The following is a 26,101-nucleotide window of genomic DNA, read 5'->3' as shown; positions in this document are numbered from 1 at the left end:
CCAATGGTACGAGAACAAATGAAGTAGACCACAGGGTGCCGGGTTAAAGTTAAAAAAAAGATGAAAAACAGACAGCACAGAAGAAAGCCATGAGACACAGACAGGGTGAAATCACAGACGCGGCAGTGGAAGGGAAAAAAGAAAAACAAATGTTTTACGTTTTTGTGCAAAACAAATCCAATCTTCCCTGTTTGGTGTGCTTTTTGGGTTTTGCTATAGAAGTGAGTGGAAAGTCGGGCAGGGGGACAGGTTCTGTCTGGACTGGGTGCTGTGGGGAAGGGCAGCAGAGTGACAGGGACGGGCCTGAATAAAGGTGTTCCTACTGCACTGAACAGGACCGCTGCAGAGCAAGAACACAACATACGGAGGAGAACGAGCATGCAACTAGGAGAGACCCACATTCCTGAGTGCCATGACAAACAGAGAGGTTGTGTGTCAATGCTCTACTTTTTTTTTTTTTTTCTACTGTAAGATGTGTAGTTTCTGTTTGGGGAGCAAAACAGCAAGTACAAGTAGCAAGCAAAGAGGGTGTCCCCAAGAGACTTTTTTCGGCAACACCGAGCAAAGGTGGAGCCAAAAGTAACCGAACAAAAAGGAACGAAATCGCAAGAGAAATCAATTTATACAACGTCAAATCAAATCCAAAAAAAACCAAAAACATCTCACCTATTTACACTTAGTGACAGAGAGCAAACAAAGACTGGATGGGTAGGTCATAAATAATAATCATAACAAAATGCAGGCTAGATTGTCTCAGTACCTTCTCACTATGGCTATGCTCCTCGTTTAGGGTAGTGCTACTGCACGTATCAACTCCCGAGTCTTTAACCTGCGGTTCACACCATGCCAAGTCCTCTTCAAATGAGTGTCCCCCAAAGCGCACCATTTTCTTTTGCCTCTCAGATAAGGTGTGTGTCGGCTCGGACATAAATGTCTGCTCAATAGTTTTTCTTTTTCCCCTTTGACTGTCCCCTACAAGTGTGGGATAAAAAACAGAAAGAAAAACAGAAAAAACAACATGCAAAGGTGTAAATAAAACAAAGGAAACATGAAATGACAAAAGACTCTGGGAGAATGGGGGGAATGGGGGAGGAGAGAGACAGAGAGAGAGGGGAGAGAGAGATGGGGGAGGGAGGTAGGTAGGTAGGTAGGGAGGGTCAAGGCAGGGCTCCACATGTCTCACCAAAGACATTGGGGAAGCCTCGCTGCTATGCCATGACGCATGGTCCCACCAATGGCCATCCAAATCTCCTGTAAGGTGGGGGGGAGGGGGCGCACATACACGAGAGAGGACAGCGAGAGGGACAAGTGAGGACACCACAGTGCACAACATACAGACATTAACACACGCACACACACACACACACACACACACACACACACACACAGAACACACATAAACAAGACATCCAAGCATTCATCTATGCACACACAAACAAACAAACACACACGCACGCACGCACGCGCATACACACACGCACGCACGCACGCGCACGCACACACACACACACACACACACACACACACACACACACACACACACACACACACGCACGCACGCACGCACGCACGCACGCACGCACGCACACACACACACACACACACTCTCACATACTGCCCGAACTGATAAGGTGATCGTCATGTGCAACGCTAAGAGTCCTGCGGAGAAAGAAAGATGCAGCTCAGGTAATAATGCAGGAATGCTCAAAGCTGACTGGACCATCTCAACACCGGGCTGACAAGACAGCTGCAGTCAAACCTAAAGACAATTCAGAGCTCTTTAAAAAAAAGTCTTGTATGCGTTCCACCAGCACATACAAGGACGAGCCTTGTAGAGATGCTGAGAACATGGAAACTCATCACTGACAGCAGCAGAAATCAGCCTCTTTTAATGTTGCAACAAGTGTAGGTGTTACATATTTGGAGAATTTTCTGACCTCAGCTGGCTTCAGTGCTGCATTTGAAATTTGTGATGACGAAATATGTTGGACTGCTTCACATTACCTAAGAATATTGCTTTGAAAGAAGGAAAGTTTTTTTTCAGGAGGTGACTGTGGCTCAGATGGTAGCGCAGGTTTCCCGCTAATCATAAGGTTGATGGTTCAATCCCCAGTTCCTCCTCTTCATAGGTCAAAGTGTCTTTAGGCAGGACACTGAACTCCAAGTTGGTCCTGGTGGCAGGTGAACGCTTTGCATGCTATAAGTGTGTGTGTGTGAATGGGTGGATGGGAAACAGTGTAAAGCCCTCTGAGACAGCAAAGGTGATAAAGTTCAGACTATTTACCATCATTTCAATCCATTCATCAATGTCCCTCAACACATCTTGTTCGTCATAATAAATGCAGTGTGGTGATGAAGAGGAGGGGAAAGGAGCTACGTTACCTTCTGAATATTGTCAAGAAATGAGGTTGATTTGGAAAATGTGGTCTTAACTTTGAGAAAATTCAAACAGCAGTACCACTTTCACAAGATACTGGCTATGAGTCGTCAAACAAAGTTTTATATTTTACAGTATCTGGGTTTTTGGCAAATTTGCAGCTGGAGTTTTAATATTAAAACATTAAAATCTCCAAGCTACGGGGGAAAAGATAGCATGACTGTTGTTTTGTCCATCATCTACTATCTGAACTGATCACAAGATAAGATTTTGTGCATCCAAATCTGTTTGGCTCAACACAAAAGGTAAACTCGTGAACCTCATCGTTACTGCATTATTTGACACTGTGCTTCAAACCTTCTTCTTCAAAGCTTCTGTATCATGAAAAGTCAAACAGAGAGGAGTAAAGCTTCAAAAACAAGACTGATAACCTGCCCTCTTACTACACAAACATCCTCCCTGTTTGATTTTCATCTACATTCTTCAGAAACTTTTTGGCTGGACTCTTATTTGACATCAGCAGACAACAACGCACATTTTGTTGAAACAAAGTTAGCATGCTGCTATCTTATCCTGTCGTGGCTGCATCTGTGGGAGAGAGCAGGGCTGATCTCTAATGTGTTTAACTGGGGATTCAGATTGCAGTGCCACACAGCCTTAACTGACCTCAATCTAAAGTGCACCAGGGAGAGGTTTTAAAGATGAGGCTCTGATTACAACTTCTGTGGTATAGTATCAGTGGACATGCAGCCTGGAAAAAGACAGGCCAGTGACTACGATGATGTTACAGGATGGAGGTTTCTGAAGCCATTTTTATTCTATTTCATATTTTTACAAGAGAAAAAGCACGAATAGGGTGAGAATAAGAGAATAAAGACCTATAACCTTTTCTCTTGGTGAAGATGTGATGCTGCCATCAAAAGAAACAGAGAAGACACGATTTTCTCATGAGACAAAAAACAACAACACCTCAAACAATAACTCAGTGTTTTTCATCTAATGGAAATCTGTCTGTCATCCTACAGGATTTGGCCTGTTCCCCTCTGTTGATGCACACTGCAGCGAGTTGATGAATACTTTCGATTTGATTAGGAAGCTTAAAAATCCACGCTAATTCAAAAGAGTGAAAAATATTGAATCCAAAGGTGGTGCTAAGATTCTTAGTGGAGAGCAGTATGGAGTTTAGCAGGACTGGAAGTTCAAAGTTGGAGAAAAGAAAATCTTATTCAAGAGATTTTTTTTTGGATCATCAGTAAAATACTGCTGAGAAACTGGTCACCTCTCCGTCCAGAGACCTTCATCTGAAACTTTCAACATCACAATATAAAGATGCAACGGGTATTTACAGTTCTAAATGTTATTCACTTACAAGTCAAAAATGAAGGGAATTAAGAAGTGAAAAAGAACGTGTTCTTATTAAAGCATATACAGGGTGAGATGGGGTCTTTTAAACAATACTTAATTAACTGACTGGCGTTCATCAAACGGCTGTCTTTCACTTGTACACGTGCTGCTGTTGGTATACTTGTGTGCCTGCATGAATGTACAGTATGTAGTCCGTAGTAAACCATAGAGCCGCAGGTACGGGTAAGGTCATCTGAAAACACTGCACTTGTGCCACCCTTGGACCATATACATCACATTTCACACACTTCACTGCCCCTGCAAAGAGCTGTAGAACCTAATGGATCTATAGAGGACAGGCCTCCTTCAAGCATTATCTGGCTGAGGATTCAATCTCAAGGAAATCAGGGAACTCTGACGGAAAGGCATAAAAATAGACTGCCTATGCTTCTGGATGTGGTGGAGGAGGAGGAGGAGGAGATGGGGGAGCTGGAGCGTACGAGGGTAAAGAGGATTTTCAGTATAGAAAAAAAAACTAAATGGAAGAGGACTGCAGTATAAAGATAGCATCAGTGTGAATAAATATAGCCAGAAATGTCACAATGCACCCGCCTGCCACTGGACAGGACGGGCCGGAGTTTGAACCACCAACCCAACAATTAATGTAAAATACTGCTAAGTCATAGCGACCCAGTTCTGGCTACATTATAGGTTTGTTTGAGCAGTCATGTTTTTTAATCTACCTGATTTATTTTTAGCAATGAAATTATTGACTCCTCCAGCTCCGCTGTCACAAGGACAGATACAGGAGATCGTTCCTGCCCACTGCAAAAAGACTGTACAATAACTCACCTCTGGCAAAATCCATCACACAACAATAACACCGTTGGTTGTCTGTTTTCTTGTTTGTTTAAATCTTTGCACTATTGTTTAGTTAGTTTTAATTTAATTTAATTATTCTACTTATTTTTATTCTATTTTATTGTATATAACGTGCATTTTTATATTTAATATTTTTTACTGTTGTTTTATTGCTTCCTGTACCTATAATGCTGCTGTAGTGAAAAAAAAATTCCCCTTGTGGGATTAATAAAGTAACTATCTATCTATTTCATAATGATATCCAAAACTATGAGAATAAAACTTAAGACTGAAACTGTCTTTTAACAAAGCCAGACTTTGTGTCACTCTTGAAAATGTTTGGTACAATTTTTAGCAGTGTTGTTTTATAAAATTAGGACCTATAGCTTTTTAAATATTTTTTTCAGAGGTCACAAATTTGTATTCTTTACAATGCACTATTATCGGATATTATTGCATTATTAGATCGCACCAATTATATAAGATGATCCTGAAATGAACTATCTTCACTATCTGTTGTTATTTTGATGTTGTGTTTTAACAAATACTTAACACCATAATCCGTATTTGAGTAAAAAGCTCTCCAAGATTTCAACACAATTTTCTTCAAAGTTGCGATGGAGCTGCAAGGTCAGTTCAAGCCAAACAACCAAACTTTTCTCCTTGTCCCGTTCCCTTTGCTATCACTCTGCATCCATCAGTCTCAGAGAGTGCTAAAACTATTTACTGTACACAGTTATGCGGTGTGATAAAACATTATGGATGTCCCCAGACAGGCTGTGGCCTCCGTGGCCTTCTAACCAACAGCTGACAACAGTGATTACCCCCTTTGCCTTCCAGCTGCTGTTCTGTCAGCAGCCGAACACCGGAGCACAGCTCGGTGTGGTATTCACTCTCACTGAACAAGTCACTTGCATAATGTGGTCATAACAGTCCAAACAGCTTCAGGCCAGCATTTAAGAAACGAAATAACCGTGTGTTGAGCTTTGTGTTTATCTGTTTTATTTGGACCTATAGATTTAGACTTACAGGTTTATTTCAAGGTTATATCAGTTATAATTTCACCTCCACCTTCAGCAGCCCCCTCCCCAGCCCACCTTCAACGTTTGTGAAAACGACTTTGCCAGCATGGAGGCACGTCCAGCCTTTCCCCCTTTCTTTCCCCAAAAACTTTATTAACAGTGGCACGCCATAATTGGGCACTGATCCCCAGCAAGGGAACTGTGTGGTTTTTCAGGGAGCAGGAAACTCATCACGGCCATAAATTGTGAGCATCAGCAGTCTGCGCCCGGCCCGGCCCGGCCGCTTCACCCCGGCTCTGAGGCCCCACAATGTGCTGATTCAGGTCGAAGGCAGAGCGCAGGCAGTGGCGGAGTTCACCACTAGCAGGCTCTCCATCACTTTGACGGCTCAATAAAAACCAGTGTAAACTATTAATTGGATCATTAATTATTGATGCTGTTTTTACTACAATTCAAGGGGTGAGAGCGGAAAAGAGGCACGGGTGTAACAGTGTGTATGTTTAAACATAGTCGCCATGCTAGGAAGGTGATACAGTATCATGTTAAACCCCTGGCGAAGGCAGACCGTAACACTTGAAGTTTTATTCTGATATAAAAGACCCAACTACCTCCTGTTATCACAAAATACACCAATATTATCCAGGTATAAAAAGCTAAACTGATAAGACTATCTTTCTAAGACCTAGCATGAGTGCACAGACCACAAACCCAACAGACTTACTGAGGTGCAAAAACTCATCCCAACAGCCATTAATGAGGATGTAACTTAGGTTGTCACTACACAATGTCCACCCGTCTGCTGTAGTTAGCCAGCCATCCTCTCCTTTTCTGTGTGTTCGGCACTATTATGAGACTGCATGTCAGGGGAATCGATAAAGAGGAAAACACAGGCAGAGGACCATCACGATAAATCAGTCTCACAGACAGACTCAGGCCCATTACAGCTGGCACACCCTCTCTCCTCCAGTCTCCTCCTTCTCTTGGACTGCCCCCCCCCCCCATTCTCATCCCATCAAGCCCTCCTCCCTCCTCACAGGCCCCCTCGATGTATCGAAGATTTGAGAGCATGACATGCACCCTGCTTAGCCTGCTGTTACGCACCCATCTTGCCGTCCAGTCAAGCTGAATGTACAAGTCCCCGAGATGCTGACTGATGATGTGGCCAAAAAGTGATTTCTGCCCCCTTTTAAATGTCTCTCCTGCCTTGGTCTCACAATTGATGTTCTTTCTATAGCTGCTCTGGCTGTTTGATGTTGTTTTTCAGTGGAACATCACAGAGTGCTTGGTTGGCATTGTGTTACAGTATCAGCTCTTTAGACCCAATCATGATCACTGTGTGAGGATGTTCTTTTTGGGAGCGTACAGAATACCTGCTCAACCTGATACAGCTGAAACACATCTGCGCATTCTTCAGTCACATTTAATTCACTGCATTGGTAAATTCTAGGCACTGACTTATCGAGGTAGTGCATGCCTAACCGTGTGGTTTACATTTTTAAGTCACATGTCCAAATCTGGGCCCTTTAGTTTGAATCCCGCCTCTGTCTATCCCATAATTAAGTCTACTTTGACAACAAGGACACTCGGTTTAAAATAGATGGTTCAGTAGAATTTTCTGAACCATTTATCAGACTCCCTGCATGCACTGAATCACAGCAGCCTTAATTATGTCATGAATTAATGAAACTACCAATTAGAAGTAAATAAAGACCAGAGATAGCGCCACACAATCATCTGTCTGAGGATGTACTGTACCCAGCCTGGAGAACTATACTGATTCAGGTCAACAGTTCAGCTTTGTCCTTTGTTTTTCTTCTCTTTCCCACACAGGCTGACCTGTGGAGGAGGCAGACAGACGCAGACAGAAACAACAGAAACTGTGACCCTCCAAACAGCCCACTTTCTCCCTATTTTTGTTCCATGGCTACCTGGGAACCTGGGAACTCCCACATCAATAATGTAATGCTGGTGCAGGGCTGCTTCTCTCAGTGTGGAGAACAGTTACATAACAGAGTAGACCAACTCAATTTCTCTACTCTCCTCTAGATTAAACATTTCTAGCATGTGGCAGGCGCTTTGGTCTGGTGTCACTGACAAAAGCAAACTGTGCAACTGTACTTTTTCATCCCTCTGTTTGCCAACGGCTTCTCCTCCCTCTTTTCTCTTTGGTACTTTTAACATTTGGGAAGTAAATGCCTCCGTAATTACAGGTTTGACAACAAAATCAATTTGCAATTACGACAACTGTCAACCAGGTGGAGAAACTAACAGCCTGAACAACTGCTTTTGATGTTGATTCTATTCAAAGTGGCGTTTATTTCAGTTACTCGGACTGTTTGCTTGCTGGAATGTGTTTACACACTTGGGCACGTGTGCTTGTGTCTATAAACAGGTGAAGGACATTTGGTATCGCTCTCCAAGAAACACAGAGATGATGCACGCTTTTATAACCAGCTGGTCAGATGGCTGTAATGCTCTCTTTTCTGGTGTACCACAGAATAAAACACATCTGCGACAATAAATAAAAAATTCTGCTGCACGAGAGAAGAGAGACCAAAAGAAGAGCGCACATTACAGCCATTATAAAGTCTTTACACTGGTTACCTGATAAGTTTTTGTTTTGAATTTATAATTCTTATAATAGTTTATATGGCAATATGTGTTGCTTTCCACCAGACTACCTCTCAGAAATGCTACTGGCTTATGAGGCAGGAAGATTCACCGGTTCTTCTCTTTTAGCATTTAATATTTGGAGATGAAATTTCTAAAAACATTTGCATTCCAAACCGCCGGAAAAAACCTGACAGAGAATCTGACAAGGGCTGAAAATATTATCTTTAAAAGTAGAACTAAAAACTTTTTCAGTCCGGCTTTTAAGTGATGTTTTATAATTATATGGTTTGGTTGTTTTGCTTTGTATCCAACTTTAACATTTAATTGATTGATTGATTGATTGATTGATTGATTGATGTCCACTTCTGTTTTCTGTTTTGTGTCGACACCCCCACCCCTGCCCTCTGACTGTCTCCCTCTGCCTGTCGTTATGTAACACTGTCCATCAGATCATGTGAAACAGCTGGTGTGGGACCTGGCAAAGTGGGCCAGAAGAAGAGAGCCTCGAAGGCAGCAGCGCTACATTCATTTCAAATCACAGCCACACACATAAACACACATCCACACTGAAACATATCTGGCTGGCTCATGAAGGCACAAGCCTCCTCCTCAAAGGCACGGGAGCTGTTAGAGTAGATTCATTAATGACAAACAGAAAACGCAGCAGGGCTTCGCACAAACATCAGGCTCATCATTTTCAGTTTTTATAGATGTTTACTGAAAAAGAGCAATTTTATAGATATAAATCAGTGTAACTGCGACACATGCAAAGGTTGTTGTGTCTTCTGCTAAAAAAAAAAAATAAAAAAAAAAAAAGTCATAAAAAGAATAAAAACAAACCTTTTAAGAAGTTCACAATTGATAATTACTGAAAACAAAATGCTGATTATTACACTGTACTTACACTATACACTGCCTATTACTGTGTGCTCTACCTGTCATTTTTAAGAATCAAAAAAATTCATGCATAAAAAGATATCTTTTTCTGAATATGTATTTATATTATTCATGTTTTTAACGGAGTGTTTAACTAAAATAAAACTAGATAAAATCATATAAATAAACGCAGATAACTTTAAATGTTTTTTAAACTGAAAGTAATGAGCCCTACACATAAATACACAAAGCACATACATAGACTGCGGACTGGGGAGTCTGAAGGTTAAACAGTATCTGAGTCAAAAAAATCAGTATCAACATGAGACAAAAACAATAATCAAATTGCAATCAGAGGAAATCTGTCTTTCTAACAACAATATTGTGTCAATAATAAGAAAGAAGGCTGACTATGATTGCACAAAAATCATCTGAGAAGCTTTGATAACCATATCGAGTAATGCTGAATAAGCCTGTATGCAGAGGTAAAGTAGCAGCAGACAAGGAGGCTGGTGGTGTGGTGGCTCCTACCTTTTTCACTGACTGACTCACTCTCTATCTCCACGTCCTCACAGCTGGTGTACTCCGGCGTGGTGGCCAGCTCTTCCTCTGAGCTGCTCAGTGACACCTGCCGCATCTTCCCTCCCTTTTTGGTTTTGTGGGGCTTGGGGGGTGGCGGGCGCACCGACTCTGACTGGTCTGAGCTCAGAGAGTCGTTCCTCAACATGCTCTCCATCTTCTCCCTCTTTGTCTTGCGGACAGCCGAACTGGGGTCCAGGTGGTGCTGCTGCCTCCTCATGGGATCCCCCAGGTCTCCTCTCCGCAGGTCCCCTGACCGGTCACCCAGCACAGGGCTGCGGTGAGGCGTTGGGGGGCTGTGGTTGGATGTTCTGTGGCCTCCGAGGCCTGGGCCCATGGGCCCCGGGGAGGAGCGGTCGACAGAGTAGGAGCGCTGTCCCACCATCGGCGGCCGGCGCTCGGTGAGATGCTGACGGGACAGCCGGATGGGGCCGGGGTCATCCTGCTCCGTGTAAGCCAGGGAGACATCACTGTGTCGACGCTCGTGCCTCAGCCTTCCCACCTCAGCGTGCATCCTCATCTGCTCCTCGTAGGGCTGCGGTTTGACAGGGTAGCGTGCCAGGTTGGGGTCGCTGCGGTAGCGGGCCTGGAACTCCTCCTGGCGCTGCCGCTGGATGTCGTACTCGCTGGGCGGTCCATCTAGCTCCTGGTCAAGCGGGTATTCCTGGGAGTGCCAGCGTCCGGGGCCCCGCCGGTCCCGGTAGCCCATCCGCGCTGCTTCCACATCTGGGTACATGTGTGGGCCCCGCGGAGCCCGCCGAGGGTCCCCATCCCCATAGTCGGACGGTGATCTGGGCATGCCGCCGTCCGTCGGGGCATACTGTGAGTGGTCACCCCCCTCCCTTTGGTCGTATTTTTGGTTTGGATCCCTGGATGCAGATGGGCTTCGTTTCCTGTGGACCACAAAGGGGAACAAAAGTATTAAATGAATTATGCGGTTCACTTTGAACTGGATGTTGTCTGTTTTTTTGAATATACAGTTTATTATGGTAATTTCTTTGGCCTGATTAAAATCACAAGTTTAAAAGAACTGAAGTTTGTCTATGCATATTTTTAATGTTTAATCAAATTTCCAGTGAGCATACAGCGGACGTGTACTTTACTAATGAAATAATAGCCTCAGTGCTTTTTTCCACACATCTCTGTGCTACTCTGCTGAGGCTGAGCCCTTTTGTCTGTCGTCTGTAGCTTCACTTTACTTTGCCTTGCACTTCAGTCCCTGTCAAACCCTGATGAAAGCCTGCACTGTCTCTGTCAAACTCACATACAAAGGCAGAGAGAGAAATGGGACCAAACAGGAGGATGCAGCACCACTCCCTCCTCTCACAAGTGCAAGAGACTCTGACTGCTCTGCAACATGGCTGGCTAATGCTCTCCTTTTGGCATGTTTTTCATGCAATCAGGTTTTAATATCAGAGTTTACAGAAACAATATTCATGGAGAAACCAACTAATGGATCTGTCCCAATGAAAAAGTATGACAGATAATACATACATGTAGCTTTAAGCCTGATTCTCCAAATACAAACGCAGGTTTCCACGTTGAGAAAATCTACAGCACAGTCATACAGTTAAAATCCTGTTTGTCTTCAAACACAACCATGTCATATTTAATATTCTACTCTTTCAGCAACAGAGGCAATACTTCATTTTCATGTTGATAGCATCTGATTACTTTCTTGATATCAGTGCTTAAATCAATTATAAACAACAGGATGGCACGAGATGAACTATACAAACTGCCCGGATATGACCTGATAGTGTTTTCCAAATTAATTGCGGGAGTGTGTGTGTGTGTGACTTTATGCAAGGGGAAACAGATAAGGAACCCGTCGGTGTACTGAGAGAATTGCATTGATAAATGATTCAGAGATTGACTGATTGTATTTGTGTGCACAGTGCAGCGCACATGGAGGGACGTAGAGAGACAAAAACAACATGTTTAAGTTGTCGGAATCTATGAACCTCAGAGGACCTTATTTATTTATTTATTTCAACACCTTATTCCTTCTGTTGAAAACAGCTGATGACACAAACACAACTAACAAAAAAAATCATTAAACTCATGCTGTGTTTCAAACATTGTCTAAAAATATGTGTTGATAAAATAGATCAAAATTAAAGTGAAGTCCTGAATTGGAAAAAATAGCTAAAATGGTTATTTTCAAGTATGGTTCGAGTCAGCAGCCTCATATTTCAAAAATTAGCTGTCAATCATTTTATCATTGTCTGGTTGTCAAAAAGGAAACCAGGCAGGAAGTGGATGAAAAGCCTAGAGGAGGCTAACTGTGCATTAATGCATTTATTCTTTTGTTCAGAATCAATTATTCATTAACCACTTTTCTCCTACATTTCTTCCACTTTTCCTCCAGAGTAATAATGACATTTTGGTGAGGGAAAAGCTCTGTGAAGCATCTCCTTAATTTTGTACGTGACAACTTTCCATAAATTTCAAAGGGCTTCATAAATCACTGCTGTCAGCCTTGCTCACTGGCCAAGGTAAGGACTGCTCACGTGTGATTGGCTGTTTCATGGGAGAGGACAGAGGAGGTTTGGCCGGTGCGTATTGGATCACAGACGATTCGGGTTCGTCTGAGCATAATGGATGTGCAGAACAATAGATATAAGCAGGATGGAGAGGCACGTGTGGAAGAAGATGCTTTTTGTGTTCTCTGTGTTGAATTTCTATGTCGAACACTGAATAATCTCACTGAAGTGAAGTGCCAGAACCAGGAAGAGACAGAATGATGAATGAGGGCTGTTTACAGTTCATGAACTACTGTACAGTTAAAATATGGGCTGTTAGAGAGGGGCAGAAGTTGAGCAATAGTGCGGTACAAAATGTGCTTTCCAGCAACAAGGGTACATAAAAGTTAGTTTTACTTAATATTAGAAGGGACAGAATAACATGACTGCAAACAGAGATCAGAGGAGGATGAATATTACGTTACACTCAACAGAAGGAAACAAACGGGACTCCACATGAGTGTTTGTAATGTTGCTATGTGAATGCTGTTGGCCACAGTGTGCTAACCATAACAACTCTATAAGGTCATAATGCAACCCGGCATCACAACAAACCCAGAAGTCCACTGGAGTACAACGTTACATTTAGGAAAGCAGAAACACAAAAACGGCACAAAAGGCACAACAATGATTTAGGGAAAGATTCCTTTAAAGAAATCCACTTTGCTTTGTAGTGGACTCAAACCCTGGTTCCATCCAAGCTGCAACCAACAGTGACGTCACGCATTTGTTTGTGAACGGTTGTAATGAAATCTCAAGCCGGTAGTGACCATATTTGGGCAAGCTGGAAAGAAACGAGCGGGGGATCTGACTGATCTGATTGGAAACCTGACGATACTATGTCCCGCCCACCGATAGCTGTAACCTGACTGCACCACAGGCCTGTCAATCAAACAGACACGCCACCAAAAACTCAGGTTTTTTTAAGCTTATTTTATCATTAATAACGGGATTATTTTCAGATGGACCGCCAGAAAACGAATAAGAAGGAGCAACTTTAGCTGACAACACCGAGATAACTCATGGAGAAATTTGATTGACTAATTGTATGAGACTAGTTGAATGGGAGCTTATGGAGCTGGAGTCTTTTTGGAGCCAACCTCTAGCGGCACTTGGTGGTGTCGCAGCGTAAGGCACTTCTGCATCGGTCTCATTTTTCAGAGCCGGAAGCAACATCCACTTTTATATACAGTCTATGGTTGCATCCAATCACCTCTAATCTACCTCCTTGCATGGACTTTAGCACTTTTGTACTTTTTCAAATGACCTCGGTCACATGACCTATGTCACCTATGTCCAATGTGTTGCATGTCCACTTTCCACACCAAGGTGAGTTTATATATAATTGCCAGTTTTGTTTTAACAGCTGGCTTTGTTCCTCCTAAGTGGCTAAAATAATCAATTAATGCCATTTTAAATGTTATATTAATGCCATATATCTTATATTAAAGCTGATTGTGACAGATTGTGCAGCTTTTGACAAACTACCAATCTGCCTTTAAGGATGCCAATGTTGACCTGTGTTTTCACTACAGATAACATGAAGCAATAACTGGTGACTGCGGGATTCTGATTGACCCAACAGCTGGTTAATAAAAGTGTAGAGAATTGATATTTGACATACCAGTTATAAGGCATGTTTTTCATAAGAAAAAAGATGGCACAGGACTTGCCGTCTGCTACATTACTGGGAGGACAAGAGTGAACAGTCAAAGACATGGCCATCATCTGCTGCATAACACTCATCAACAGAAAATCCAAGACAAAAGAAGCGACTGTATTTGCCACAAACTGGTCAACAGATGAGTGATTTCTTTTTTTTTTTTGTACAAAACACAGCAGCAATCATAGCACCAAAGAAGAAATGGAAAACACAGCAAGACTCGAATGGATGTGCGCTTTAATGAACACACCCTTATTTACAGGAAAGACAAAGACAAAAGGCCACTCTGAGTCTCTAGGAGGCAGCCAGCTCACACAAGTGACTTCTCCTTTCTGTTTCACGTCAAAACAAATGCCTCCTATCACCTTCGCATCCAAATGCACCAGTGATTCAGACGAAGCCGGAGAAAAACACATGACAGTTGTTGCATTATTCATGGTGTGCTCCTGGACACTAACTGAGCGTCGCTTCGTTCACAAATTCAAAGCGAGGCGGCAACAGAGATGATGTGCTGGAGTAAGGGAGAGGTGCTGTGACGCGGGGTGGGAGGGTGTGGGGGAGGGTGTGGGGGGGTGGGGGAGGGTGTGATGTGCACGGAAAATCCATCTTTAAAAGTGACTTGATGATCGTGGAGGTTTGTGTTATGTGTTAACTTGTGCATTCCTGTGTGTGTATGCGTGTGCTTGGTACTGCACTGGCTGCTCAGAAATGCTCCACTTTGGCTCTCAGGGTGTCCTCAGGGTGTCCTCAGGGTGTCCTCGGGGCTTCAGGCTCATGTCCTCTCTGGGATGTTGTCTTGAAATGCTACACCCAGAACACACACATGCACATAGTAGATGCACAAAGCAAACTCCAACAGACATTAACAAACCGCCCTTTGACGAGCTCTAACTCATCTTGACACAAGTATCACATTTCTCTGCTCCCGTTTAGCCTCGTACGTCCTTCCTGTCCAAACAGAGAAATGTCTGTGGCAGCTAGCAAGCAAGCTAGCAAAACCCGCTCTCCTCCATCAGCATCTGCATCATGATGCTAATGCCGTCTGCACTGAACCAGCCCTCAGTCTACAGAACAGAGCGGTGGCGCAGCACAACATTTTGTACTGTGCAATATTCCTCCATTTCTCCAGCTGCCACTGCTACTGTAATAGCCTCCCCGTGTCTACCTCTGAGCTCTGCACAGCTCTGCCATGACACACTCTACTGATCTCAGATTTGCATTCGATCCTCAGTGACACCGAGATAAAGAAAGGAGAAACAGAAAGTGAAAAGGGAACGGAGATATCATCGACAATGAATGTGAATTAGAGGGAAGAAATAAAGGAGTAGATGCCGGTTAACTGTGGCCTGTGACTTAACGTGCAGCTGGTGTGCATGGTGCATTCAGCATCGTGTTTGTCTGGCTCGAGCATGAAAAGGCAGGATGGGACACCATGGGATTAAGATGCCTGTGACACCGGCTGCTGCAATGATTGAGTCACGAACCACACGGCGACACGCTCCCTCCATCACGTCCCGCTTATGTCGCACAGATCCACATGTGATGTCACCGCACACGAGGCACCGAGCCGCGGCGCAGGCGGCGTGGTGTGCAGCAGATCGACGAGCAGTGAATCAACCTAACAGGCCGACAATAGAGAGGCATGTTCACTGTCTGAATGGTGCATTATGGGAATACAGGCCAGGGCTTCAGCGCGGTCCTGCTGTGGGAATAACAGCAGCCCTTGTTGCTGCTGTTGTCCTGTTCTGAGCTAACTATAGAAATCCTCTGCTCTAACAGTGTATCATTCAGCTACAGACAAGGACGGGGATGACAAGGAGATTCAGTTCAGGGATGGCGATGGTGGCTTTGCTATATGATTGACAGACGGAGTGTTTCACCTGACATGGTGATGGAAAGTATGATGACAAGGATGTTCTTTTGGGTGTAATGATTGTCATTTTTGCTCTTCAGATTTCAGCCCTCTCTCAGATCTTGCGTTAAACATGGCTTCTGTTTTTGCTGCCATCACCGCCTGATACACCTCCACTGCTCCAGAAGTAATTCCAGTTATAATCATCTTTTTCAAATACACTGTCCTTATCAAAAGCAGCATAATGTATCAAATCCATGGCTCACAAAAATCATAGGATTACACTATGGCCCTGGAAGATTAAAAAGTGTAACCCGAAAAGATTAGAAGTGACCCGACATGCTCGCCACGGTAAAACCTTTATATGATGTTATTTTCCGCCACACAACATTAAAAAAACAATAAACAATTGGTGAAATTCCCTGCTACGTTGTGGTGTAAAGAGAGGCGGGCGTGTCCCACTCTCCTTCATCATGTTGCTCTGACCTACTGACGGGATCGGATCAGCAACATCCTCAGAGCCCAGTTCGCAGGCTGCAAACGGACTGGACTGTCCAACTGTTTCACTCTCTCAGTTCATATGTGTGTGTGTGTGTGTGTGTGTGTGTGTGTGTGTGTGTGTGTGTGTGTGTGACACTCTCTTTCACTATACTCTGTATGATGAAAGGACTCAGATCAAGCAGGAAGCCTGAGTCGTGAATCATTAACATTTGATGTGGGTTTATGATCAAATCTGCAACACTAAATAACTACAGAGGGAACATTTCATATAAACTCAAAAGCCCTGCACACACAAACACAGCTAATGATCTTCATGCTGTCCTTGTAATGCACAATAATGGCTGAAATGATAATCAATCATTTTCTCAATACTGGAATAATGATTATTTATCTCATTCATCCATTCAGAGTAAAAAAAAAACTAACATAGTTTTAATGCACTTGAAAATAATTCCAAACTGCCTCGACCGTCATATTGAATTACATTCAAAATAACTCCAAATAGACCAATAATAGTGCCACACAGTGTAGACAAAAAGACATTATACAACAACTGCAGGTTGCTTTTGCTACTGTGTCTTTAGCAGCAGATAATTATTGTATGTTTAAAACAATTGCCTGTGATTGGTCGAACAGTTTAAAGAGAAGCCACTCTCAATGAAAAGCATCATGAGCTAGTTTAATTGATCATGGAAGGCTAAATTGTGACCTCTCTGTTCCTCATCATCACCTCTTACAGTTAAAGGCATGATAAAAATACAAGAAGGGGTTTTTTTTTAAGCAAAGCTTATAAATAAGATAAGAAAAGGGTCTTATTCTTGATGATTTCCACAGTGAATTAGACAATGTGGACCTCCATCCCCACATCTATTTGCCTCGAGGTTATGTTGATATTCCATTTAAAACCAAAGCAATGCCACAAGCCCAGAGATCAATAATTCAGAGTCAATGAGGAAGCTTTCAGTGAGTGATGAACCCTTCACAGTTGTTGCTGGTTTCATGCTCTCAGCTGCCTGTGTAGGCACCTAAACACGTACACACTGACACACACTTACTCACTCTCTCACCACAACACCCTCAATCAGCACTTCACTGATATTAGCTTGAGCTTTAACCTCTCTGTGATGCTGTAAAAGCCAAAATGATCAAGTTGCTGCTTTGTCGTAGCAGCTTTCCAATGCTGCTCTGACAATTATGCCCCAAAGGCAACGACAGCAACAGCACAGTGCTACTGCAAAAAAAAAAAACTGATTGCACTCCATAAATGCACAATATACTGTATGTACAAGCTGCATGCTGCTAAATCTGTTCTGTGATGATTTACTAACATGGACTATATCAACCATGAATTACATTTACATAAAGAAAACAGATTTTACGACACTCTACATTTAAAATTAAAAGTTTACATGTTCATAGTCACTAAATAGAGTTTAAGACTATCAAATGAAGGATTTAAAACGCTGCATTTTCTAACATGATACATCCTCACTGCGTATTACAGTGAAAATCCTGAGATATAAGCAGCCTTACTGAGCGTAGCTGTCGAATCCTGGGTTGGAGCTCAGTTGAAATCTCTGCCTGGCTTCTCCACGCAAACACATTATGTGCACAAGCCGTTCACAAAAGCCGCCCAGTCCGATCCAAACTACCTAGTACCCGTGCTGGCTCACAGCCTGTGACCGGGCCCTTGTTGTTTTTTCCAATCCCCTCTCTTCCAGCACTGAAATATATCCTGGTTTTACTTCCAGAGAGCTATGGACGATCTGCACGCCGCAGCATATGCAGTCTTGCAGCAGCGCTCTTCAGGCTGAGTGTGTGACACCAGCTGTGGCTGCTCGACTTCTGCTGCCGCTCGAGAAACATGTTCAACAAGAAAGCCAAAAGCAATCAAGGTGAAAATGCAACGCTGCCCCCGTGGGGATGGTGCCACCTCGGCTCTGCGTATAATGGAGAGAAGTCAAATGAGAACAAATGAGTGGCGCCGCGTTGCAGAGCTCTCCTCTAAGAAGGATTCTAGCCCACTAATGACAACACCACCTGGACCGGTTTCTATTGAAAAGAGATAACCAGGAAGAAAGCAATAGCGGAGCAAAAACAAGCTGAATGTGCGCGTTTCAACTTAGAGCAACCGGATAAGAAGAGACAAGAAGAGGAAAAACGCCTCTAATGGCCCATTTAGAGATGCAGCGTCACTCTTCCTTCCAGGGCTGATCAGCCGGCCGCTGTGAATCTGGGACGACCCTCGGAGTAAAAGAGTCCAATCCCCCCATTACCTTGTACAATCCAACCTCCTCGTATAATCCTGCGACAACCACACAGTTCACCTGATATTCCTAAAATCCAAGTCGAAGCGTCGCATCAGTACGACCTGCTTTGTTTCTGACGCTCTGCTGCATCCAAAGCAAACTGCCCCGCAGCTGGTTGTGGATAGATGGCACGGCTTACGGACCTGCTGCAAAGGCTTCTGGGGGCCTGAAAGCGAGCCGACTTTGGGCTTTAACACCATAATCATGTGATGTGGACGGCTGGCTGGAGGTCGAGCAGCGACCGCCTCCAACCCGCCGGCCGCTCAGTCCTCTGCCTAGGAAAGGATTACATTCCTTGGTTGATTACTGGCTGACATCTATCACCAGTCACAAACAGATGAGGAGGTCTCACCTAATCTCATTTATCCTGGGATCTTATGATCCTTAAACTGAACAAATTACATGGTCTATGTATTTTTTTTTTTTTATCTACAGGGTGGATTTTCAAGCATCAAATTATATACAGAGGGAAAGAGAGAGATATAGAAATACAGAGGGGGAGCAAAAAAAGAGAGATTTCTAAGATATGTCTTCTCGGTGTGTGTGTGTGTGTGTGTGTGTGTGTGTGTGTGTGTGTGTGTGTGTGTGTGTGTGTGTGTGTGTGTGTGTGTGTGTGTGGGTGGGTGTGTGTGTGGGTGGGTGTATTGTGACCGACTGGATCTGAGTGTTGTTGAAGTCACTCTTCCTGCCTCTTTCTCTTCACTCTTCTGACACAACACTTTTCACATCTGTCGCCCGTATTTCTCCAATCACTTCCCCTCCCGCTTTGTTGGTCCCTCTTCCCCTCTCCCCTCCCAGGAGGTGGGCTTTGAGCCGGACTGACGATGTGCTACTATGTGCTGTTGGTGACGGCGGTGGTGACAGGTGACTGACAGGAGTGTGGAATGAGGGAGGGCAGGTGGGAGATGGGTTGTTGACACAGTGTTTCCCAGGACAGGCTGAAGAGGTGTGCGTGTGTGTGTGTGTGGGGGGGGGGGGGGGGGATGTACCAGTGGAGGGGTGTTTTATCGACAGAGAATCAGGGAGGAGGGCGGGCTGCGGGGCTCACAGTGGCTTTGAGTGTGTGTCTGACTAACAGTCTGGGAGTCGAGGATGACATCAGACCATCAGTGATCACATGATGAGCCTGAGAAGGACTCTGAATGGCACTGAGAGTTTGTCAAACTGCTACATGTACTCCTTCATAAAGGAGTTTCCTCGATGTCTGACTTTGTCTTAATAACAGAGTATTTAACATGCTCTACAGGACATTTCCTCTCCATATCACTCGGTTTTTAAAGATAATATACAATAACAACTGAGGGGTCTTTTCATATTTACCTGCCGGGCTTAAAATAGTTTTATTCTATTTTAAAATAGTGGAAGAAGCCAAACAGCTCTAGTTCTGTGTTGGAATAAAATCTCCCCCGGTGCTCCCACTTCAGTCCTCAACTATACCCTGTCCTGCGAAGATTTTGTTCTGTAGTGTCACTGCTGCACATCAGTGTCACTGCTGCACATCAGATCTACTTAAGCGCTCACACTCTATGATATCTCTGTCCAGGTACATCTGCTGCGAGTCCTTCAGACGCTCGTCATTGATGACATGGATCAAGTGCAAAGCTGGACCGGTAAATTGTAGGAGAAAAGGCGCTTGAGGACTGCATTAGGAACTGCTGTACACATGGCAGTATAACTATTCAAGACCTTTGACAGCAAATTTACTCTCTTGTCCTAATATGTAATAAGCGCTGTAGAGTCTTACAGCTATGAGCCAATGGTGCTTGCTGTGTTTTCTAGTCTTGTAGTAATTATAATATGGACAATTACGTTGTACAATAAGGTCATTGTAGATCATTATCTTAAGTAAAATTATAGTGATTTTTTTTTTATATTAAAATTCTACAGTTATCATTTCACACCTCATTCATCTGAGACTAATCTGATAGCTGTGTGATTGAAAATAAAGCCCAAAGAAAATGCAACTTTCTTGCCAGATGTTGAAAAGGTCTAAACGCATTTGACTCTTTAAGATGCCTACCTTCACTCCTGCCTACCTCCTGTTATTTAACATGTTGCATGCATTTGAGGTGGCTCCAGTGATTTCCAAATGTTTGTCTGATTCCTGACCAGTGAAACTACTGAACGATTTTGTCGGTGAGAGAATAGTATGGGTTAGTATGTGTGAGGGAGCAGAGTGACTGACAGCCCATGAAGATAATTATAGTCCATCCATGTGCATGTTGGTTTACAGATATATGTTGAAAACTATATTGACTGTTGTTCAGTGTCCATAAAAGCAAAGATTGATTGCGATCAGATTTGTAATCTGACTAACTCGATCAAATTTCATAACCTGTTTCCTGATTATTAAAGTTCCCCTCCATTTAAAAATGTTGTTATGCTCTTGTTTCAATAATTGAATGATGTATGTGCAGAGTTTCTGCTCATAAATCGTTCTATATGTGTAAATATACCATCTGCTGAAGGGGGGAAGTTTCTCAATGAAAATCAATTTTTAAGGGGTGGGCCAACGAGGATGATTTGTGACATCACAAATAGTTTGAAAGTCAACCCTGGTCAAATATTCAACTAATATAAGTAGTGTGAAAATTTATAGTGAAGTATCAGACATCTTTTGTGGAGTAGTTAAACTTGTGAATATTTGCAAACTCACATTCTGGAATTTTTAATAAGGGAAAAGAAGTAGGTGTCATTTTAAGGATTTTAACAATATCACTGAATTTATTTTTGGAAAAACTTATATGATTAAATTTAGAGTTTTTGTTTCATATAAATCTAAAAATCTGGACGTAGCTTTTAAAGTAAACTGACAGATTACCAGATTTTAAGATTTAAGAAAAGTAAATATATCATAAGCCCTGCACACATGCACACAGCCTGATGCCTGATAGCACAGTTTCAGTCACAGTAGCAGATGGCAGCCACCCCCTCACTTTGTCTCCCTGCTCTGTGGAAACTTCTGTGTGAAGTAAGCGGACGGAGAAGTTGAGCAGCGTCACATCTATCAGTTCAGCTGACTGTCTGCGTATCGGTGAGTGTTTTCACTAATTGGCTCCAACAACACACACTCCGTCGTCCTGACGGCATGCAGACCGAGCGCTGCCTTGTGTGTTCATGCTATGTTTATACGCTGTACGGTTAATATATCTTGTGCACTGCACTGCCTGTTAGGTCTCCTTTTTAAGAAGAGGCACAGCTAGCTCTCTATGTAGGCCAAGCCCCAGCAGAATATGCCATTAAGATTAGCTACAAGTCAGGACTGTTACAGCGCTGCTTGCTTCTCCCTTCCCTACAGAGAGAGGTTAGAGGAGCAGAACATGTGTGCATTTTTTTTTTATCACACAGCCAAGATCAGCAAGCGTTAAAAAAAAAAATGCACCTCACATTTGGAATTTAACAAAGCAATCACCTATGTGGGGCAGAGAACCAGCCAGACAGTTTGCTGGGGTAAATCTGGAGCAGTACAGGAGGACTGTCTGTAATTATGCTCATTGAATCCAGCTTGCATTGAACAAAGTTACAGTTTAATACAGAGAAGTGTTGCAGGGCGGGGTGGGGTGTCCTCTGGAGAGCCTGAGAGTAATCAACACCACAGCACTGGTGGGTAATTAACATTTTTGCCAACTATTTAAACCTACGAGAAGGTACATGCGATTGGCGTTCATCTGTGACCAGACCATACTGCTACATCACCACATGAAAGACATCGTCATCCTTTTCACTCACTCTGAGGAAACCGCCTGGGTGACAACATCTGAGAAACACAAACTTGGCTGTTAACTCGAAATAAATGGCAGCTTCACTTCTTTGGGGTTTATGGATATTTTTAACTGAAGACATGTTGTGTTGTTGCAGCACAGTAGGAAACATAAAAGTGTGTCTGTTTTGGGGTCCTGGTCAGAGGTGCTGCGAGGGATTTTGGGCCCCAACATCCCACCACCACAACCCCGAAAATACAACACTGCACACATATACATGCTGCATTCTGCATGGACTATTTGATGCCAGACTGATACGCTCTATACGAAATGTGCTTTTGAAACAAAGTTCATTCTCTCAACAAATTTATTCAGCCAGCTTCAATTTTTCGCTGCAGGTTTTTGGAGGAGGCCCTGGATAGTCAGTCCCTCTTCCCCTTCAGTACGGCGCCCCTCGTCCTGGTATTGTGAATGCCTGCTCATTGTCACACTCTTATGGCTAACTGGGACACTTGAATAAGAGAGTACCAATGTTACTCCTACTGTACATGTCTGCTGGGAAAGGCCTATCAGTAAGTAATCTTTCAGTTGATGTTTTCAAAAAGGCAAACAATACATGACAAGACACATTTATAACTTTGATATGTCACAGTGCATATGGAATGTCCACTAAATTCTGCTTTACATAGAGTGATTTTCCACCTAGATTCAGATACCACTCTAAAATCATTAGGAATATGCTTCATCCATTAACTATAGTATACTTGCTTACCCCTATGTATCATAGCTCACAGGTAAAAATTTTCCTCCTCCTATTCTGTCTTGCTTTTGTGTTTGCACGTACACTGTGGAGTTTACCCTGATGCAGCACCGTATGCAAGTCCTTATAATTGTGTGAATAAGTGTTCAAAGTTCAATCTGACTGAAACCCGGAGGACACTACGCCCACCGAACCCTGTATCACAGCAAAGCGTGAAATAGACACGCTCATCCACTATAGCAAAATGTGAGATAGCCATGTGACGGGGTGTGTGGGCATGAAAGTTGTACGTATTATAAGCGTGAAACTTACATGCATGTAAATGTCACGCAACGAAGGATGTGGCTATGGTCACGCTTTGCAGTGATACCGGGTTTGCCCACCCAATATACACTCTGATGTTAACACACCCTGGAGACGCTACATCACTGTGGGAAGGGAAGAAGTTAAAATACCGGAGGTTAGAATTTATCTCATTTTTATAATGGATTCCAAAGTAGAACTGATGCATCATCCTGCCGACCATACGCAGGTCAAATAAGGCACCTTATAATGTGAAAACAATGGAGTTTGACACTAACACCCACCACACAAAGACGTTACAAAGGCTTTTCAGCAAAACATAAAGGCATATCCATGGAGACCCTGCCTTCCCGCCTGCTGCTGTGCTGTCGCATGTTGACTGCTCAGTGCTCGTCAGTCATTGTTCATTTTCACAAAGTGCTCTGTGCAGAGGACATATTGAGATTTGTCAGGGTATTTTATAACCCGGCAGATTCTATTGTAACCAGACACTCGGTTGTATTTCTGCAATGGAAAACAAATAAAATGTCTTTGGAGTCACACAAGTATAACACACAAGTAATTGCACGCACACACACACACACACACACCCCACATGCATTTCTTCTTGGTTCTGCTAAGTATGCATTTTTCATCCCAGTGAGCAAGCTGCATTTGTAATCAAAGGCAGTGACGCTGCGCGGCTGTCTGGCTGCACAGAAAGTGAGGAGGTAATGAAAAAAGCTGAGGGGTGAGTCAGAGGATGCTTTAATAATCCTCGCTGCCCAAAATAACATCTCTGGGGCCGGATGGACCGATGACCCTCTTGGGAAAGCGGCAGCGGTCCAGGCTGGTCTGGACTCCTCACGTCTGTTCCTCCATTGCCTCCCACATATGTATGCCACCCCCTCCCCCTCCCAAACCCCTCTAAGTCCATTATACTGGACAGATAAGACTGCAGCAGCACTGAACGACACCGCAGACAGCCTAGTCGTCCCTGGACCAAATACACAACAGGACTATGCAGTGCAGAGGTGTGTGTGCACTGGAGTCTGACAACGACAAGTTGCAGGAGGCTTGATCCAGTCAGTGGGAAGAGGGAGTATGAGGTCTGTTCACAGGTGAGCAATGTTTCTTTGGTTATTGTCCAATCACTGCTGACAAATAGTGATGGGGTCCAGGCTAAATAGCTCTTCAAGTTGGGTTCAAGGCAGGGCCTCCATTGTCCCCCACAACACCTTGCCATGCCTGTTCCCGCAGCGTTCTGCCCTGTGCCAACAAATGGAGGCACGAAATGAGCCTGTCAGCTCGTATTACTGAAGCTATTCTAATATTTCTGCACAAAACCCCTGGACCCATTTGACGTTCTTAAATTCCACCTAATCTGTGTCATGCTCACAGAATTTATCTTCTCAGACAAGGAGGCTGTGCTCCTTCAAAATCAAACGACTGTCACGTATAAAGACAGGAGAACCTTAGTTAACAACTGTCCCGCACGCAGGCATTCACAAACGGGGCCGGGATAACAATCAGCAACCGATCAGAATGTCAGCTCATTCATTACTTATTCAGACATCTTACATTTATCAAACTTGCATTGTCTGTAATGCGGGAAAAATAAATCCAAGTCTAAAAGCCATTTGATAGATGTTATAGGCACGTATTACCAACAGCATGTTCTGAAGCACCACTGGTCAGGTGAGGTAGTATAAAAAGTGCTCACTAGAAGGTAAGTTCAGGGTCATTGGATGAATCAAAGACAGGACTTTCACCCGGGAGACTGCTGTTCATGATCCGTTTGGGTCTCGTGTGAAAACAAATATCAGCCTTGGTTTATTTCAAGTTACGTACTTATGTCAACTTATGTTGATCTTTTCTAAAACTAACCAAGTACTATTGCTGCTGAAACTTAATCAAACTGCGACTGTGCCACATTTACCACGTTTATTTTTGTTACCATGACAATGAAGGTTGAGTATGCCAGTCATCCTGTTCAATGGTAATTCAATATGCAATCAATTTATGGTTAACATGTTTGAGTATTTCTTCTCCAGATGAGTGAAAGTGGGCGGAGCCTCAGCACCCAGCGTTAACCAGCCATGACTGCCACTTCCATTGAATCTGAATGAAAGCGAGTTGCTCTAGTTTGTGAATGTGGACACATTATGCCCTGAGCGCTTCGGAGAGTTAAAAGCTGGACAATTTTGCAATGCTGTTGCCAGGTTACGTTAAATATCTGATGGTCTGTATCAAAGTGGAAATCCAGTAGAAGTGAGTAGTTTAAATGTGTGATTTGTACACTGTAAACAGTAAAAACTAATATAGATGGAAGGTGACAAGCTTAAGTTTTTTTATGAGTGGACATGCTCTGTGGCTCAGATGATGCACTGTATTTTAAGTACTTCAATTACACAATGAAGAGAAAACACAAGAAAAACATGAGGGAGCCACTTAACTGCAGCACTTCCATTTAAATGTTCTTTGTTCCACAGCGGTACACACTGCATAATGCCTCTCTGGCAATTGTGAACACGACACGTTTCCCATCACTGCAGCTATTTTTAACACATCATTTATAAATTAATAATAATAATATAACAGATTGCTGTAGTAGTAAAAGCTGTGGGCGTGCCGAGGGGCAATTTTCAACATATCTTTATAAAACTGTTTCAGTACCAGGAAGTCGACTCGATCACTCACGTATATGTGTTCTTTTACTTCGTAGAAACTTGGATGGACACAAACCGAGGCCTAAATGGGAAGCACAGATATTGCCTGGGAAAGGAAGAATAAGCACTCTCCAATTACACCCATAGGGAAGAGACGGCACTGCAAC

The 26,101-nt window shown here is 43.3% G+C and overlaps 1 protein-coding gene across 13 annotated transcripts in view; it reads right to left on the bottom strand.

The window, feature by feature from the left end:
* rims2a (regulating synaptic membrane exocytosis 2a) overlaps nt 1-26,101 on the bottom strand; it is a 141,557-nt gene that overhangs the window by 62,418 nt on the left and 53,038 nt on the right. For 10 of the 13 annotated variants that reach the window (XM_069143432.1, XM_069143434.1, XM_069143433.1 and 7 more), the window contains 2 exons: nt 9,625-10,565; nt 1,184-1,251 (listed from right to left, as the gene is read on the bottom strand). In XM_069143432.1, the coding sequence (XP_068999533.1) occupies nt 1,184-1,251; nt 9,625-10,565 (1,009 nt within the window). Of the gene's footprint in view, nt 1-760; nt 973-1,183; nt 1,252-9,624; nt 10,566-26,101 lie in introns of all 13 variants that reach the window. The other 3 variants (XM_069143429.1, XM_069143431.1, XM_069143440.1) reach the window with 1 other exon arrangement.

This window comes from Embiotoca jacksoni, unplaced genomic scaffold (assembly GCF_022577435.1).
Source record: "Embiotoca jacksoni isolate LCO1_2020_lvr unplaced genomic scaffold, fEmbJac1.0.p SCAF_11, whole genome shotgun sequence".
In the NCBI taxonomy this organism is placed as follows: Eukaryota; Metazoa; Chordata; class Actinopteri; family Embiotocidae; genus Embiotoca; species Embiotoca jacksoni.
The sequence above is the reverse complement of the archived record's forward strand: the minus strand, read 5'-3'. Positions and strand labels throughout refer to the sequence as shown.